At 47.1% G+C, this 19,676-nt stretch overlaps 2 protein-coding genes across 6 annotated transcripts in view; one reads left to right on the top strand and one right to left on the bottom strand.

The window, feature by feature from the left end:
• The window catches only part of ATP6V0A2 (ATPase H+ transporting V0 subunit a2), an 85,731-nt gene extending 83,558 nt beyond the window's left edge, over positions 1-2,173 (bottom strand). For 2 of the 3 annotated variants that reach the window (XM_029571285.1, XM_029571287.1), the window contains exons 1-2: positions 1,735-2,173; positions 764-842 (exon numbers count right to left, since the gene is read on the bottom strand). In XM_029571285.1, coding sequence (XP_029427145.1) covers positions 764-842; positions 1,735-1,851 — 196 coding nt within the window. In that variant the 5' untranslated portion in view covers positions 1,852-2,173. The remainder of the gene's footprint in view (positions 1-763; positions 843-1,734) is intronic. The other variant, XM_029571286.1, reaches the window with a different exon arrangement.
• A 117-nt stretch (positions 2,174-2,290) lies between these two features.
• Positions 2,291-19,676, top strand: part of TCTN2 (tectonic family member 2) — a 56,594-nt gene continuing 39,208 nt past the window's right edge. The window contains exons 1-4 of one of the 3 annotated variants that reach the window (XM_029571289.1): positions 2,291-2,477; positions 4,966-5,070; positions 5,233-5,306; positions 13,419-13,614. In XM_029571289.1, coding sequence (XP_029427149.1) covers positions 4,989-5,070; positions 5,233-5,306; positions 13,419-13,614 — 352 coding nt within the window. In that variant the 5' untranslated portion in view covers positions 2,291-2,477; positions 4,966-4,988. The other 2 variants (XM_029571290.1, XM_029571288.1) reach the window with 2 other exon arrangements.

Genomic DNA, 19,676 nt, shown 5'->3' with positions numbered 1-19,676 from the left:
CTGCATCCTAAATCATGCTAATCTCTAAATCAATTAATCAGACCTGGATTTCTCATTTAGTAGCTCAGCCATTAACTACTATTGTCACCCAACACAAGCTTCATTGGAGAAAGGCCGAATCAAATCAAACAAAACTTGACAAAAAAGGTATTGTACCCCATTTGAATCTAAAGGATATCTAATGTAAAAAGAGACAGAAAATAATATATGCATCTCCAGGTTTCATGCTAAGTGCAATGTTAGACAGGACTACCAGGAAACACTTCAACCAAGAAAAATAATATTGAATCAAGAGATGCTGAGTTTCTTTGAAGCTTTCCATTACTTTGTGTTTCTAGACAATTTTACAAAAAACATTGTTCCAACAGGCAGGATATGCAGTGAAGAATTCTATGCTAACTCGCAGAAGGGCCCAGAGAACAACAGGGCAAAGCCAGCTAGACAGCCTTCCCAGTCTATATATTTGATTGCAAAGATGTAATGTTTGCATATGGGCTTTTCTCATAACTTTCCATGACCAAATTCCAAACTATGTACTTTATTCACCAGGGATGTTTATCACAAACACAAAATGAAAAAAGGGCTATTACTGAAAATGTTAGTGCTATTTATAAGAAATGCCATTCATACAGAACATGTATTCGTTTTTTGTTTAGCAAACTAGCAGCCTTTTCAAAAGTTCAGTGATCCCAATACGAACATAGAGATTTTACAAATGCTGCTGAGTTTTAAACTAATAAAACAAATGTTACAATTTGTTTACCTAATATTCTCTCCATCTCTTCACATTTCTTCACTTCACCAACAAATTTTCTCTGAAAGGGGCTTACATGTGGATTGAGCTGTGGTGAGAAAACAAATTGACTAAGTCATCCGCTTTGGGCTTCATTTACTAAGCCTTAGTAAATCAGGCTCTTTGTTTATGGTCACATGCTGTAACATTCAAAATACAGCTAGACTTCTCTCTTCTGACAGGATCTGCTGTATGCCCTAACCCAGTCTGGAATCATAAGCACAGCTGTGCTGACAAAGGTCATTTGTTTATATAGAAATTTGTAACTCACTTTGCCAATAAAAAATGCTCAAAGGTACAACATATAATCTACATAATAAAAAACCCCAATAAATACATTAACTAAAATAATAAGTTTAGAAAATAATTACATTTATTATAAGTGAGCATATCTTAAACTCTTTTCAATGCAGCCCACCCACCCTCTGCCCTGCAAGCATGTGTGCTGTGGATAGATGGCTTTATCTTACCTGTTTCTTTTCATTTGGATTGCAAATTCCCTTAGCTCCACCTGACATGAAGTATTCTACACACAAGTACCACCTGCAATAGTCATTTCTAAAATATCGTATTTTTCTATGGCTGTAAACATGAAACACATCCATGAATGACCTGTGGCCAGTCATTCACACAAGTGCCAAAGAAGGTTACATCATGAATTGAAGACAGCACAGGGAATTTGATACAGATTGTTAACTATGCCACAGCGTTTTGGTTTATTTTTTAACTCTACACAAAAGATTTACAGGTTAGTGCCTTTGGTTTTCAGTAGCTACCATTTTTAAATCAATTGAAGAAATCATTCTTCAAATATGCCAGAAAAACAATTTCATATAAAAATGCAACAATATCATAAGAAAAATGGATCTGATTGTGCATAACTAGTTTGTCAGCAGATTTGAATGTGTCTGAGTGAGAGTGTGTGCGTTTCAGTTACTCACATCTCTGAACTCAGCCAGTCCCAGTTCTCCCAGTTCACTGATGCAGTCATAGGCAGATCCAGACTGCAGGAAGAGCTGTGCCAGGCACATCGCCTCACTCCTGAACAGGGAGCCCATATTCTGTTCCGGCCCGATACTACAATCTGACGCCTCTCTCCAACCGGGGCAGATCCGGGTTACCTCTCCAGGCCGAGTAGTTCTGGGAGTCACCTCTCCAGTCGGGGCAGACAAAATGAATGGTTTGAGAAGAACACGGAGGTGGGAAAGGGGGGTGAGTCAGCACTCACCGGGACAAAGCGAGATGTGCAGTGTCAATCTCCCACTCTCCTTCAAACCACGTCACTTTCTTCTACTTCTCGGCTTCCCCATTCGGAGCAGTGCCGCATCGTGCGGAAGCGGAAGTGCAATTCGCTCGGAGGCCGTCCCCCGCCCCTGACGTCACGCGCACCGCAGGGCCGATCGTCCCCTATCCCGGGGCGAGTGTTACCAGATTGGGCTATTTCCCACCCCATTGGCTACTTTTTTCCCATTGTGCGGGTTGGGCAAGTGGGTGGTTGAGTGCTAACAATCCTGTTTGTTGCTGGTACCTCTTCTTTGCCGCAGCCGGGCAGCAGTCGCAGTGTGATGACACAGCGGCAGCAGCAGCCAATCAGAGGCCGCAAGAACAGCAGGGCAAAGAGGCCTCTTACACCACCGTGCTCATAAAACAGATTACATACTTGAATGAAACTCAGACGTGGAAGGTAAGTAGTTTCTTTCCAGCTTGTTGTTGTGCTGCTTTCACAAACCTTTTCTAGCAAGCAGCATCACTAAGTATAACTAACTCCAGGCAGGAGGCTTTACATAGAAAAAATATGATAGAAATGAGACTAGCATCAAGTCTAAATCTGAATAGAAGCTTCCCCATCCTGAATACAACTGTCATTATTTATTTATTTATTTATAGTTTTTATATACCGGGAGTTCCTGTATACAATACATATCACTCCGGTTCACAGTTAACAGAAGAACTACTGCCAGGGGGGCAGTTTACATGGAACAGTTTACATTGAACAAGACTTGAAACAAGTAAAAAAACACTAGATCTAAAAAAATAGGTAAAAACCAAAAACTAAGCTCAACTTTAAGTAAATAAATAAGGCAATTAATAGACTAGATTAAATAAAGGCAGAGAAACCATACATTAAAACCAAAGGACAGGGTTTTTTAAATCTTCTAGTTCTTAGCTCTCAGGGAATGCTTGCAGGAAGAGCCAAGTCTTGAGTTTCGCTTTAAAGGTAGTATGGCACGGCTCAAGGCGGAGGTCTGGTGGTAGAGAATTCCAGAGAGACGGGCCCGCAGTTGATAGAGCGTGTTTTCTCAGGGAGGATTTTGCAGGCTGGGTAATCAATCTGTTTTGATATGCTCTTCTAGTCGGCTTATCCGAAGTATGAATTTGTAGCTTGAAGGTTAAGTTGAGTGGGGATATGTTGTGTAGAGCCTTATGAATCATCATGCTGCTTTTGAACTGTATCCTGTATTTAATGGGAAGCCAGTGGAGGTGCTGGAGGATTGGGGTGATGTGGTCTGTTTTTTTTGCGTTGGTGAGAATTCTTGCTGTGGCATTTAGGACCATCTGGAGGGGTTTCGTAGAGCATGCGGGGAGTCCCAGCAGAAGTGAATTGCAATAGTCCAGTTTCGGGAGAATGATGGCCTGGAGCACTGTGCGGAAATCTCTGTAGCGTAGGAGTGGCTTTATTTTCTTTAAAACTTGTAATTTAAAGAAGCATTCTTTGGTGGTGTTAATGAATTTATTGAGGCTGAATCTGTCGTCTAGAATTACACCCAGATCTCTGACACCAGGTGGTGTATCCTGAGGTGTGTGTAGTGTTGCTGAAGGTAGGCAGGGTTGATTTGTCCGGTGCTATTATAAGGATCTCCGTTTTATTAGTATTTAGAACCAGGTTGAGGCTGGTTAGAAGCTCGTTGATGGATGGTGTGTTGATTAGGCGTTGGTTTGTCTAATTTTTATTTTTACAAAAAATAAGTAAAAAAATTGAGCATTAAATGTTAGGATTATGGGTCATAATTTTATTTTTTTTAAAGCCCCAGTTAATTATGTTTAATGGTGCTGCTTACTAGGAAATGTTAGTGTTATCAGCACAAGACAAGCTGGAAAGAAACTATTTACCTCTAGGTTTGTTTCACTTCAATCTGTAATTTGTTTTATGAGCACAGTGATATAAGAGTTCTCCTTCTATATTAGGGCTTCCCTAACTGTGGGTTGGGACCCTAAATGAGGTCACAAAACCTTCAGCTGGGGCGGTGGAGATTGAGAGAAAGATTGACTGGAGGTGGGGATTAAGAGAATGAAGACTATGCAGGGAAAGTGAGAATGGACTGCTTGTTAGAAGGAGACAGCACCCCTGCTAACATTTTGGATATCCGCTGGGGTTCATGTGAATTTCTAAGTACAAAAACTGGGTCCCGTTACCTAAATGTTTGAGAAATCCTACTCTATGTGACAGCATGCCTCGTCCCCTTCCAAGCTCTGCAAACTGCAGCAAGTCTCTTCCAGCTATTCCTTTAGTCTCTGATTGGCTGCTGCCGATGAGTCATCACATTGCGACTGCTGGCAAGGTTGCCCGGCTGTCTGTGGCAAAGGAACAAAGATACCAACAACAAAAAGGACTGCTAGCACGCAGCCACATAACTTTTCCAGCCCAAAACTTGCCCAACCTGCACAGCAGGAAAAAAAACTAGCCCAGTAGGATGGGAAATAGGCCAATCTGGCAACACTGAGTCCCTGCCTCCCGCTGACAGGTTATCGAAAGGAGGCGGAGCCTCAGCGAACTGGCGCCCGGCGGTGGCGTTAGCGAGCTCCGATTGGTTGGTAGGGCACGAGCCGTTTCCATGGCCGACGAGCGTCAGTTTAGACATGGCGTCCCGACAACCCGGCTGGTCCCCGCGCCGGGGCTAGCGCCTCTCCCGCCGGGCTCGCGGGAAAAATGTCCCCGGCGCCCTTCCTTCTGCTGCTCTCCGTGCTGGCGGGCATGGCGCGGGCAGGTGAGCTGCTGGAGGGGGAAAGAGGGTTAGAAAATTTTCCTTGCGATTCGTGTTTTATTTGGTGCTGCCAGTCGTACGCAGCGCTGTACGGTGTTTTCTCCGAGGATCTTATCTATCTAGACAAGACGATTGAAAGGTTCTGTGCATTAAGACCCTGCTCACAGTCTGTTTATTTGTGTCACTTAGGCTTTCATCCTTATTTCATCTTCATGTCCGGCCCCTCTGTGAGTTCATTCGTGGTTGGAAATACAACAGCGATCTCCCTGCATCTGGTCTTGGGGCAGGATGTGGGTAAGCGGAGGGCAACCTTTCATTTTTCTTATTTTCTGGGTTTCCAGTTGTATTTTTTGGGGGGGGGGGAGGAGGGTGCGTAATTGTGCTTTAATCACAGGGCAGCCGGATGCATTATCTGCACTAACTGACAGATTCCCCTATTCGTTTATTTTACTTAAGGAACTTTGGCAGAGTCCAATTGCGGTGGCAGTAACACAACTTGCTCTTGGTATCTGAGTCTGGCTGCAAGTCAGGTAAATGCAAAGATATACTGCTACCTACATCAGTGCTGTGTCCTGATTGATGGACGTGTGTGAGTGACTCCTGACCAGAGATGGAGTATAGGTGGATGTGTTTGTTTCAGTAAAAGTCAGATCGTTCCCAGCTGCTGTAGTCTTCCAAAGAAAACAAATTTATTCAACCTGAATGGAGCCTGCTTTCCAGAGCATTCATGTTTATGTGGATCAAAAAAAAACAAAACTTTGTCCAACTATTTTTGGCCTCCCCCATCCCAACATATATGATGGTTTGGTGTATTTCAATCACAAACTCGCAGGCATCTCATAGGCATTCTTTTTGAAAGTAGCCTAAAATAACACAGTAAAAGGCAAATTTTTAAAGCCCTATGCATGCTAAAGCTAGGAGATATGTGCAGAAGTCGGGCCAGCATGCGCAGATTTTAAAAAGCACGCGAGTAGGTGCATATCTCCCGGTACACCCACCAAAAATCTTTTGCAAAAAGGGATGGGGGTGTGGGCATGCCAGGATTTATGAATGGAGCCAGCACGTAAATTCTTGCGTGCCCAAGTGTACACCAGGGTCCCCCACCGTGTAACTTTAATTCTGCTATGGGTGGCTTGTAAGTCCTAAACCAAAATACTTTAATAGTCAATGGGATTGTAAGGGTAGAGGCTAATTAACTAGGGGGGGTTAGGAAGGCTTATCCTTTACATGGGGAAACTGGTAATTGTGTTGGAGGTCGTATCTACTAAAATTCTCCAACTTACGCGGTGGAGGTGGCATTTGCATGCATATGTCCGCATCTGTATAAAATTGCACGCATATGCATGCGTGTACAGCCTGTTTTATATTATGTGCGCATGTTATAATATGGCTGTATTCTTTGGCGCAAGCTGGCATATGCCAGTACATGTGCGCCTGCGCGACTGTTTAAAAGTTACCATCTTAGTGAAGGCAGGTAAGGACCAGTTGGTCCATCCAGTCTGCCCAGTTACTCCCCCTACACATATTTTACCCAACCTCTCAACTGGCAGTCTTTTTAATACTAGCAAAACTTTGCAAATGTTCTTCAGTAGGCAGTGATTTCATCCTAAATTACACTTTGTTGTACTGTTGTAAAATGTGTGTGTGCTTTTTTGTTTTCAATAACTTTCATAAGCAGATTCAAATGTATTGTTGCCTTGTATATTCAGTCCCTGCAGTCCGATCTTATCAGGGAGCAGTTCTTTGTGTAGTGAATTTTGTGTGTCAGAAAACAGCTGGAAGATTGAAATTAAAATTTAAAAAAGTTGTGCAGGACATCAGATCTAACACTATCTATATATATATATATATATATATATATATATATATATATATATATATATATATGATAAAAAGCACTCAAATACAATATGATATAAGCATCACATCAACATATTTCTTAAGCTGAAATGTTACAATTTCATGTTATTTATTATGTAATAGTCATATAGCTGGTAACATCTTTTGTGTTTTCTTACATTAGTCAATGGTATCATCAATATGTCAGTTTTTGATAGAATCCAGGGCTGAGGGTATAGTATTTTTCCTGTTCGTACCCCAGATCAGTCCAGACAAGTGGGTTCTGCATCTCTACTAGCAGAGAACTAAAACATTTAAGAACATAAGAACTTGCCATACTGGGTCAGACCAAGGGTCCATCAAGCCCAGCATCCTGTCTCCAACAGAGGCCAATCCAGGCCATAAGAACCTGGCAAGTACCCAAAAACTAAGTCTATTCCATGTTACCATTGCTAATGGCAATAATCGAGAGTGCCACCTGCAGTCGCTCAGTATTTCTCTGTCTCCAGCAGTGAGGTGCAAACCTGCAGTTAAGAAAAAAAAAAAAAACCGGACAGAAGAAGGGAAGTTAGAAGACGCTCCCTGAGATGTCAGCTACCTTTGTGGGCCATCCCTCAGGTTGAGCCAGGCGAGCAGGAGGGATGGGCAGTTTGACCCATAGCAGATGACTGGATCTGACAGCCAGAGGTCCTGGTGCCCTCATATCCCATGAAGGCTCCTTCCCAGAGGTGTTGCCAGCCGCAGGGAAATATTCCTTTTTTGGCTTGAATTTCTTCCTTTGCTGTGGCTGCTGTTTCTTTATATAAAAAAAAAAAGGTGTTACATTTTTCTTTCAGCAACAACTGTTTAGGTTGTTCCTGGTTTGATCCTTGGGGCAATCCCAGGCTGGGGAAGGGAGCAGTGTAGCTCCTCTGTTCATGGCTTCGGGCTGCTCGGGGAGCCAGAGGATGTATTGAGCCACGTTCCCCTCCTTTCCCGCTTACCGCGAAAGCACGGCTTCTGTTCCTCTGCAGTAGGCCCGGCCGCATGGAGACAAGATGGTACCGAAATCAGCTTACCAGCGCAGAAAGGTTGTCGGGCTGGCAGTCTAGCTCGGGGATATCTGGATGCATGGCACTAAGGCACGAATCGTTTTTGGAGGGGGGGGGAACGAGGTTGGTAGGAGAGCTACAGGTTCCCAAGGCACTGTCAGGATTAATACTGGGAGCCTAAACAACCTGTCAGGCAGGAGGAGGGCTACAGCTCGGAAGGTGAAGGACTCCTGGGAGCCCAGGGACTCCTCTCCCCCGTTGTCTCCAGCGATCCCGTCTTTGGGGGGGGGGAAGGGATGTGAGCTCTGGGCCAGATAGGGGAGAGGATGATGTGGAGTTTTCCTCAGAATTTGTCTTCATTATGCTTAAGGCCTTTTTAACCAGGAAAAGCACTGGCTATAAAAGACATTTCAATTAGCCATCTCGTCCTGCTGCAAAGAGGTCGAGGGACTCCTTGGCCAGGGGTCAGGTGACTTCCTTCAATGGCTGGGCCTGGATTATCCTGAGGGGCCTGGTGGCTCGGATGATTTGGACCTGGATGACCCGGAAGATGATCCTGGGGTTGTTCCAGTGGTGATCAGGACGACCCAGCAGATCTAACCATGGATGTTGATCAGGATGCGGATAAGGGCATGGTTGATCTGGAAGAGGACCCAATAACTGAGGGAGATGACCCATGGGTGATTCATCTGTCCGTAAGAAGGAATTGAGGCCCCTTATTTCCCATATTCTGAAGGAACTGGGTATGAGGATGGTCCAGGAGGAGTCTGATAATGAAAGGTTGGATCCAGTATTAGGTTCTGGGGTGCACCGAAAGCCTTTCCTCTCCCTAAGTGGATTGAGAAGCTGGTGAACCAGAAATGGGACTTCCCGAAGGTGAGCGTCAAGATGGCTAGAGCAGTAGCAAAGTTGTATCCCCTCACGGAGATATCCTGCAGCTGCTAGTTTCGCCGAAGGTGGATGCTTCGATCTCGGTGGTCACTAAGAAGACAACCATTCTGGTTAGGCAGGAAACGAATCATGGCATGCAGCACCGTAAGCTAGAGATTCATCGGGAGTGAATATTTGAAGTTTCTGTGCTGAGCCTGCGAGCGGCGATCTGTGGAAGTCTGATGGAGAGGGCCTGTTTATGCTGGGTCCGGAAGTCTCAGGAGGAAGTCTTCAGCCAGGCAGCTCAGGTGGAGGCCGGGATTGCCTATGAGGCTGACGCGCTTTATGGCCTGAGCTGGACTTCAGCCAGGAATATGGTCACGGTGGACTTGGTGCGACATCTGCTGTGGTTGTGGAATTGGTCGGCTGATGTGTGGTCCAAGTCTCAGCTCTGTAATCCTCCCTTTAAAGGCAGGAGAAATATTGTTCGGGGAGGACCTGAAACAATTGATGAAGGTTTTGGGGGAGTCTAAAGGGATTAGGCTGCCGGAGTATAAGAAGACAGTCGAGAAGTCTTTTCCGCCTCGCTCTAGATTTTGGGAGATGCAATGGTTTTCAACTCAGTAAGGGTTCTGCACTGTCTTCGGAGCAGAACCAGGGGTCTGGTAGGCAGCAGTCCTTTTGAGGTGCCCGTAGACTTCCCAGAGAGGGCTCCAGCCAGTGGGCTGGCAGCAGTAAGGCTTCACACTCAATCCAGACTGGTCCACTCTCTCGAGATGGCGGAGGAAGGCCGTCTATCACAGTTTTACCAAGAGTGGACCAGTATTACTTTGGACCAATGGGTCCTACAGGTAATAAGGGATGGCTAGATTTTAGAATTTTTTTGCCCCATCACAGAAGCTTTCATGGTGTCTCATTACGGTGCCAGAGGCAAGCAAGTAGCGATTCGGTACGCGTTATATTGCCTTCGGTTGCTGGCATGATACATAGTAACATAGTAATGATGGCAGAAAAAGACTAAAATGGTCCATCTAGTCTGGCCAGCAAGCTTCCCAAAGCAGTCACTGCCGCTCCATGCTGGTTAAGCTTTTTTATTTATTCCCATCCTCTAGCCTTTTAGGGATCCTTGCTGGTATGATAGTACTGGTGGCAGCCAGGGAGCGCAGTCATGGGAGGTACTCTTTTTACTGTGTTGTACCAAAAAAAGTAAAGAACCTTTCATCCCATCCTCGATTTGCAAAAGGTGAAAGTGATACTGCGAGTTCCCCGTTGCCAATGGTGATAGTGGCAGTTCATCAAGTGGAGTTTTTCTGGTCTCGTTGGACTTGACGGAAGCCTATCTGCACACACTCGTTCGGGAAGAACATCAAAAGTTTCTTCGTGTTATGGTTCTGGGACAATGTTTCCAGTTTCGGACCCTCCCATTTGGTTGGGTGACTGCACCTCACATGTTCACAATGGTGATGTGGTGGCAGCAGCTCTCCGCAGGGAAGGGATCCTAGTTCATACTTATCTGGACGACTGGGTTATCCGAGGGAAATAGGAGAAGGTATTCTGGCAGTCTGTGCTCATTGTGATGGATTTATTGTGGTCCTTGAACTGGGTGGTGTATTTGGCAAAGAGTCACCTGAGACCTACCCAGATGCTGGAATACTTGAAGGCAAAATTCGATGCTCAGCAGAGTGTTTCTCACCTCTGAGAAGATTGGGAAGTTACAATCCCAGGTAGTGCGGATTTTGCGGATGCCAATGCTCAAGGCTTGGGATTATCTTCAGGTTCTCGATTCAATGGCATCTACGTTGAATTTGGTGCTATGGGCTTTTGCCCACATACGTCCTCTTCAGGAGGCATTGCTATTGCGCTGGAATGCGTTGTCAGAGGAGTTTCATTGTCCTTTACCGCTGCAGGGTCCAATCTCTCCAGGTCCAGCCTGCGTGGTGGCTGTGTTGGCCCAATTTGGAGAAAGGGATGGGCTTGGAAATTCCAGACTGGGTTATAGGGATCATGGATGCCAACCTCGAGGGTTGGGGGCGGTCTGACAAGACCAGATGATACAAGGACTGTGGTCGCCAGTAGAAGCATCCTGGTCTATCAATCGCTTGGAATCATGAGCAGTGTGCAGGGTGTTAGTGGAATTCTTTCCACAAGTCCAAGGTCGAATAGTCAGAGTCTTGTCGAACAATGCGAGAATGGTGGTTTATATCAATCTGAAAAGGGGAACGAAGAGTTGTGCAGTTTCCCAAGAAGCCCAGGACCTTTTTGCCTGGGCGGAGCAACATTTGCAGGGGATAACCGCTTCACATGTTGTAGGAGTGGACTATCTCACCAGACAATAGTTGGACCCAGGAGAATGGGCGCTGTTGAAGGAGGCCTGAGGCCTTATCCAGTCTCGTTGGGGCAGTCCCAGTCTGGATCTGATGGCATCAAGGAGCAATGACAAGACAGCAGATTTCTTCAGCCCCAGACGATAGGTCAGAGCTCAGGGCATACACGCTCGGCTTCTTTCATGGCTGACAGGAATCCTGCTGTACGCATTCCCTCTGTGGCTCTTAATAGGTCGAGTGTAAGGCCCATTGAGAGGCATCTGGGCCTGGTGGTGCCGGGGGGGGGGGGGGGGGGTTGCGTTGTCCATGGTTCACTGATCTGGTTCAGTGCGCAATAGATAAGTCCCTGAGATTGGCTCAATTCCAAGGACTGTTAAGGAAAGGTCCTATTTTCTCAGATCGAGTGGATCACTTTTGTCTCATGGCTTGGCTTTTGAGAGCAGGTGCTTGCGACAAAAGGATACACTGAGCCCATGATTTTCAAGGGCTTAGTTTACAATTCCTTGCAGGTTCAGGTGGCAGCCTTGGGGTGTCTCAGAGGTAGACTCCAGGGAAAGGGTCGTTGGCCTCACATCTGGATGTTAGGTTTTTGAAGGGGGTCAAGCATCTGTGGCTGCCGGTGCATAGATTGGGTCTGGCATGGAGTTTAAACTTGGTCTTGCAGGTGCTTTGTGGGCCTCCATTTGAGCCGTGGTGGAAGGAGTCATTAAAGGACCTCACGCTGAAGTTGGTATTTTTGGTGGCAATTTGTTCGTTCAGAAAGATATCAGAGCTGCAGGCTCTGTCCTGTAAGGAACCATTTCTGAAAATTTCAGACGAGGAGTTGTCTTTGCGCATGGTACCCTGGTTCCTACTTGAATCAGATGGTGGAGTTCCTGTCTTTCCTAATTGGTCTGCTGAGTCGCTGGAAGCAAAAGAGCTCCATTTCTGGGATGTGCGTCGGGTACTGTTGCTTTATCTAAAGGTCACCAACAGTTTTCGGTGGTCGGTTCATGTGTTTGTATTGTTTGGAGGTGCCAGAAAAGGATGCAAGGCCTCCAAGGGCACAAAAGTGCATTGGATGAAGGAAGCTATTACCTTTGTAAGGGGAGAAGAATTCCAGATGGGTTGCGTGCGCATTCTTCTAGAGCACAGGCAGCGTTGTGGGCTAAATGTCAGTTAGTGTCTCTGCAGGAGATTTGTGGAGCAGGGACATGGTCTTCCCTTCACTCTTTATCTTGCCACTATCATTTAGATGTTCAGGCTCCAGGAGAGCCAACCTTTGGCAAAAGCGTGTTGAGAGGGAGTCTTTCACAGGCCCGCTCAGTGTAGGGGAACTTTGGTACATCCCACTTGACTGAACTCATCTGGGGATATGAACAGGAAAGGAAAATTGATTCTTACCTGCTAATTTTCATTCCTGAAGTGCCAGCAATCGGTCCAGAGACCCAGCCCCTTGTCTGCGAAAGACCTTTCTGGTTACATTGAAAAATTGGATCATATTTTTGTATGTACATATTTAGAACCTATAGGATGACCAGATTTAGTTGGTTTCCTTGGTGTTGGTGGGCTCTAGCCCTGGTTTTGATGTTCACCCTGATAAAGAGGGGGAAAGTTTTAAGTTTCAGTATAGTTTGGCTTGGGTACAGGTCAATACTGAGGGACTGCAGGTCGCACTCTCAGTTAAGTAGCAGTGCCTGAAAGTGTTTTGTTCTCTGCCGCCATCTGCTGATAGGAATGCAAAACCCACTTGTCTGGACTGATCTGTGGTATTATAGGAACGAAAACTAGCAGGAAAGAACCAATTTTCCTTTTTTAATTAAAGTATCCTTTTAACTATGTGGTGAGGCAAGTGGGCAAAGTCTTAACACCTTGAAGCCAATGCAATAAATGTGTACAGAAAATGGGTGCTCAGCATGAGCACCCATTTTCCTAATGCACGCCCAACCACCACTCCTGGGCTCGCACTCCAACATTAAAATGAGGGGTCGTGCTAACAAGGAGGCGTTAGTGACAAATGTGCGTCCCTGGCGCCTTTTCAGCATCAGCCACCCAGGAGAGGTGGCTGTCAAGCCGGTTGGGAAAACGCACGCTCAATCTACCAGCATCCATTTTCTCCTTCTACTGGCATACACACACAGATATACGGCCTGGACCGTGTATCTAGTGTGTGTATTGGACGTCCAGATTTTTTTTTAAAATAAATACTACTTTATTTCATTCCTCCTACATAGTATTGCTACGATACTATTAGGAGGAATCACAGAAAGCAGGATTTTTCTATTTTTTTCAATGCGCCCTTGAGTGTGGCAGACCTTTACAACAAGCATAAAATTTTCCACGTTGCAAGGGTGCGTTGGCCACACGGAAAATGTATTGGATTGCGGGGATTACCTAACAGCCTCATCTACATGAATTTTCATGTGATGAGTGCTATTAGCTATGTAATGATTTGGAAGCACGTTTTAGACACGCTAATCCCCATATTGGATCTCAGGGGTTGTGAATGTGCATCCAATCGCGTGTTAAGCCATGCGCAGCTGCTAGCGCACGATATTTTATCGGCCCCTTTTTAAATAGATTTGCTTGTTCCTTTCAGAGTTTCTCCATCGTAACATTGCATTTGAACAGGACTCTGCCGCCATGCTCCTCCAACGAAACAGAGTGCTGTACCAACTCGCTGCACATTGTTGAAACTCTTCATGTTGTGGCTTGTCAGAATTCCAGCGTTTTTGCCGTTCTGTACATTCAAGCAGAAATATATGCCAATTCCACCATCAAGGGAAATGTGTCAGGTAACAGATGTGTGAATAGCTTTTCATACAGAAAGCATTTTATGGCCATAGTACCAGTTCAGTTTAATAAAGGACAGGACAAATGAATCATCGCAGTACATTCTCTGGGTTGTGAGCTTGATTTTCTTAAAATTAATATTATAAATTTGTAATAGAAATTTAAAAATCCAGTGCCAGATCTTAACATTATTTAAGTCAAACTTAAAAAATAAAAATGTTCCCTAAAGTAAAATACATATTCCCTGTACGTACCCAGATCAGTCCAGACTCCTGAGTTTTCCCTCCCTGCCAGCAGATGGAGACAGATAAAGTTTCTCTGACACTGTATATAACCCAGTGTGCCACCTTCAGTCCCTCAGTATTTCTCTATCTCCAGCAGATGGTAGATGGTGCAAAACCTGCAGTTCTGCAGTGATGAGACAGTTTTGGATTTATCGGCCTTCCTCCCAAGGGGTTTTTGAATTCCAGTGGGTCCTTCCCTATCTGGTCGAGATGGGGGGGTGGGGTTGGTGACCCTTTTGTACGCTTGCTTCTTTCTTCCATGGGGTGTAAATCTGGTGGTCCAGATCCCTCCCCTTCACGAGGCTGCTGAGGCAACTACAGGCTCAGGGCAGCTGTTTTCTTTTAGTCAGTCCCTTTTTTAATTTGGCTGACTTTCTTTTTTTCTGCTAGCAGCTCTGTGTACCATTCTAGGGAGTAGGTATTGTAAGTTTGGTAAAGTTTTTTTTTTCTGATCTGCCATACGACCTGTGCTTCTGAACCTCTGCACCAAAGGAAAGTATTGGTTTCTATGTATCTTTATTTGTTGTCAGAGTTAAAAAAAAAAAAAAAAAAAAAAGGAACAAGGAACTAGATAGAGGAATCTGTGCAGTAGCGAGGTTCTGGGGGGAAAGCTACCTCAGCAGATTGGGCAGTTCAGCGATGGAGATTTTCAGCAGTTTCTCTGCCTGCGGAGGAGACCAGGTGTTGGCTCCGTGGCGCTGAGGGACTGTTCCCCTGCTTGCCGTTGAGGTGCTGCTAGTACCACGTGTGCAGGGAGGAACAGCGTGTGCGAGTGGCAGAAGCGGCATGGCATTCAGGGGGTCTGCATCAAGCATGACCGCACCGGTAGAACAAGCCTCATGGATGACGGGTCTAGCACGGAGGCTTTCTCCGTCAGTGCGGAAACGGCAGCCATTTTCAATTCCCTAGCAGCGTCGGCGGGAGAGGCAGGGGAATCCCCTCTACAACTATCGCCGGCGGTTCCCTGTCCCACAGAGGTGCAGAGAGGCACTTGCTCCGAGGAGGAGTAGAGGTCTTCTGCTGGTTTTGATTATGCACAAAGTGTGTTTCACGAGATGCTGGCTCTTGGCCTCAGTCTCCATGGATTCTCGGCCAGTCAAGAGGCCTGAGCTGTTGAGAAGCTCTTCAGGCCGATGATTTTCAGTGCCGGATGTTAAACGGATCCGGGCCTAAACCTGCTGAAATTGCAGGCAGGCTTTGCTTAGCATTGCTGTGGGCCTCTGCAGCGGTTCTTTTCTCGTGTGCTTAGGCATGTGAGCATTCTCACCACGTGGTAGTTGCATGTGCTGGGACCTGGGGACATAAGGCCACGGCCTAGATTTGAGCGTATACTGTCTGCAACCTAGATTTGAGTGCATATGTGCACAGGTACTTGAACGCTTAAGGCCTCGACCTAGACTGGAGCACGTATGTGCGCAGGTACTTGTGCGCATAAGAGTGCAACCTAAACTTGAGTGCGTATTTGAGCAGCTACTTGTACGTGTACATTCACGGCCTATGCGAGTGTGTATTTGCGCATATACCTGTGCACGTATGACCTCGACCTAGTCTTGAGTGTGTATTTGCATGTATCCTGGGGTATGCTCAGGTGGTATTAGTGTGCGTGCAGGAGGCTGCCTACAGCTGAAGTTCAACAGATCTAGGTGCCAGGGACAAACAGCTCCAAGCACCTTGCTATCTGTGAGGCTTGCCATCTGACAGCAATTCAGTCCTCATTCTCTCTCCGTTTGTGTCAGTGCTGTTTAGATGCTCAAAGCGATTTGACTACTATAGCTTTTGCCCATGTTGGGGTATCCCTTCTGCCGATGGTGTCAGTGGAGTGGGAGGCGAGGCAACGGTCAGTTCTCTCTTGTTCCTGAGGGCAGAAGCTTTCCCAAGAGAGGTTGGAGAGAGCAAGGTTGGGCCTATGGACTCTGGTATAGATCCATCCTCCTCCTGCTGGGTGAAATGTTTCCAGGGGCTGCAGACCTTTCTTCAGGGGTTCCCAGGGAAGACAAAGCAACCTACTTTTCCTAGCGTGTAGCCAGATGGACTCAGGACCAATGGGTATTGTGCTCTCCTGATAGCAGATGGGAGACGGAGTCAGATTTCAAAGCTGACTTCAGCCTACATATACCCGTGCAGCATGCTTAGCTCTTTAGTATTTCTCAGTCTCCCATAGCAGATGCGGACACTATCCCAAACGAGAATAGTGTAACATTTTACAAAAAAGAAGAAAGAAGAAACTTTACCTTTAAGAAGAGAGTCCTGCTTCTCCTGCGGGAAACCTAACGGTCCCTCTCCCAGTCGAGACTTTCCTGAGGTCGATTCGATATCCCTCAGAGGTGAGCCTTAGACTGCCGGCTGATTCCCAGCATGGACATTGCCCCCAAGGGTGGCTGAAAGGCAGCGGGTGCAGATTCGAGCGCGGCGGTGAAGGTATTTCCTTCTCCTACCGCAGCTGGAGACCACCCGGTAAGCGCCGAAACCAGGTAAAGTAGAAACCTTTTCTTCTAAGTCTCCGGTCTCCAAGGCTCGAACAGCCGTACCGACCTTCCTCCAACGAGGTTTAAATCTGGTTGAGCAGCCTTTGGCTAGGCCCCGATCTGGTGGAGGGTCCACAGTCGAGGAGACCCTCCGGGGGGATCACCATCTTGTTGCCGGAGTCGTCGGTGCCATCTTCCCCGCCCTTGCTGTCTGTACACGTGGAGCAGGCCAGAGGCCTGAGGAGCCTAACTTGAGCGCGTCCGTAGGGATACATGCTTAACTGCACGCTCATCTGGATTGTGCACACAGTGGCACACACAACTGTGCGCGCATAACTGTGCGCACACAAAATCCGCCACCTGCACGCATAACTTGTGCGTTCGTACTGCGCATAACTTCTGTGCTCCTGACGCGCACAACTAAGAGCATCCGAGCGCGTAACTCTCGCACGGACAAATCTTTAAGCCCTACATGTGCACAAACAATGGCGCCACCATCCAAGAAGGCCAAGGGACCCTTCCTTTGCCCAGCCTGCCACTTGAGAACTGCGCAGCCTGAATTAGAATCCTCACTGTGCCAGCAGTGCGATCAGAACCAGGGAGAGCCCAATCAAGGCCTCCCAAATCCAGGAGTGGGATCCGGAACCACTGATGATGGCACCCTGGAACTAACTATGTCCAACTCGGCACCCCCACAGGAAAATTTCTCTGGGGCTACCACTACAATCCCTCCTGGCATCAACATGGACCCAGGAACCTTCTCCTGGGTGGAATTTTTCAAAGGGCTGCAAACCTTTGTCCAGGTGCAACCAGCCCCGGCTGTCCACTTGCCTCAAACTCTGCCGGAAGCACAAGCACTTCCCAGCACCTCCGAGGATCTCGAGACATGCCTCTCCTATCCAAGATCATCCCGGATGGGGAGCCAGACACTTCAGAGGAGGAAACAGACTTCCTGGAAGAAGGGGAAATCCCCCCCCAGGGATGGAGCCATACCGGACCATGCTCCGATTCTTCCACAAAGACGAATTACTCGTGTCCCAAACTATGAAGACACTGGGATCTCCCAGGCACGGACCCTACATTGGAACCTAAAAAGAATCCCATGTTGGTGTACCTCTGTAAAGCCTCATGCTATTTTCCTATGTTTGAGCCCATCAAGGAACTGATTGACCTGGAATGGAATGCTCCAGAGGCCAGTTTTAAAGTGGGATGGGCACTAGAAGCCCTATACCCGCTAGAACCCACAGCCAAGGAACTTCTACGCTTCCCTAAAGTGGATGCTGTGATCTGCAGTGTCTCAAAACGCACCACAGTCCCTGTGGAGGGAGGAACGGCACTGAAGGACGCCCAAGACAGAAGGCTGGAAGCCATCCTTAAGCAGTCCTTTGATGTCTCAGCAATGACGCTACAAATTGCCTCCAGCTGCGCCTTAGTGGCACGTTCCTGTTTGATCCTCTCCAGAGACGCTACCACGTCCAGAGAAGCAATGGAACCTGCGGTCTCCTTCCTCACCGATGCTACCGCTGACCTCATGTGCACATCATCCAGAGGTGTCGCCACCACAATGGCGGCCAGAAGACAATTATGGCTCTGAAACTGGTCAGCTGACATGACTTCCAAGGCAAATCTCACAAAAAATGCCTTTTAAAGGATCTCTCCTGTTCGGAAGCGAACTGGAGAAGTTAGCCAACAAATGGGGTGAATCCCCAGTAACCCGATTACCTGAAGACAGGGAAAAAAAGAACATATCAGCGCTCCTCCCCCCAAAGAACCAAGGGTAGAGGATTGTAGCGTTTTAAACCTTACAGGAACACACAGTTCCAAGCACCTCGTACTTCAGGAAGGTTTCAGTCCTTTCGGAACAAGCACATTAAGAGAGGAGCAAGCTCAGGGGCAGATGCAGACCCATCCACAGGAAGAAGACATAGGGGGCAGACTTACCCTCTTCTACCAAAGATGGGTCGAAGTAACATCGGACAAGTGAGTCCTAACTATCATTCGAGAGGGGTACACCCTGGAATTCCAAAGCATCCCCCAAGACAAATTTATGAGATCACCGTGCCACTGACTGGCAGTGGAAACCACGCTAGCAAGACTACTCAGCCTGAAGGCAATAACTCTGGTGCCTACGTCTCAACAAAATACTGGTCACTATTCCATCTATTTTATCGTTCCCAAGAAAGAAGGAACATTCTGACCCATCCTGGACCTCAAGGCCATTAACTGTTACCTGAAGGTACCACACTTCCACATGAAAACCCTATGCTCCATTATAATGGCAGTGCAACCGGGAGAACTTTTAACCTCCCTGGACCTATCTGAAGCCTACCTTCACATCTCTGTCCATCAGGACTACCAGCGCTTCCTGCACTTTGCGATATTGGGCAATCATTACCAATTTCGAGCGCTTCCCTTCGGACTAGCCACTGCTACCAGAACCTTCACCAAAATTATGGTGGTAGTAGCAGCTGCACTGAGGAAAGAAGAAGTTCTGGTACATCCTTACTTGGACAATTGACTGATCAGAGTAAGGTCTCTGGAAGAGAGTCGCCACACGACCACTGGCGTCAAGTACTTACTACAAGAACTCAGGTGGGGTGTGAACACAGCCAAGAGCTGCCTACAGCCCTCCCAGTCACTAGAATACCTGGGAGTCTGGTTTGAAACCAGGCTGGACAAGATCTACCTTCCCCCTCCAAGGAGAAGGAAACTGATGGGTCAACTGCAAAACCTGTTGAACTCGGTTCGCCCCAAGGTATGGGAGTACCTTCAAGTCCTCGGCCTCATGACCTCAACTCTTGAAGTTGTTCCATGGGCAAGGACCCACATGCAACCACTACAACGCTCCCTATTGTCACGATGGAACCAGGTGTCCCAGAACTACTCAATTCGCCTCCGGTTACCGACAAAAGTTCGGCATCTGCTTCAGTGGTGGCTACGAGAAGAACACCTAAGCAGAGGCATAAACCTATCCGCACTGAAGTGGATCTTGCTCACCACGGACGTGAGTCTGTGAGGGTGGGGAGCCCACTGTCAGGAACTAACATCCCAGGGACAATGGAACAAAGAAGAGGCGGAATGGAACATAAACCGCCTGAAAGCTCGAGCGGTCAAACTAACCTGCCTGCGATTCAGCCACAGACTCCAAGGTGAGTCTGTCCGAGTCATGTCGGACAATGCCACAACCATGGCCTACATCAACCGCCAGGGAGGAGCCAGGGCCAGCAGGTGTCTCTGGAAATAGACCCTCTCATGGAGTGGCAAGAAACAAACCTGCAAGGGATTTCGGCCTCCCACATCGTGGGAAAAGACAAC

Source organism: Rhinatrema bivittatum, chromosome 11 (genome assembly GCF_901001135.1).
Source record: "Rhinatrema bivittatum chromosome 11, aRhiBiv1.1, whole genome shotgun sequence".
Taxonomy (NCBI): Eukaryota; Metazoa; Chordata; class Amphibia; order Gymnophiona; family Rhinatrematidae; genus Rhinatrema; species Rhinatrema bivittatum.
This window is presented reverse-complemented; position numbering and strand designations above follow the sequence as displayed.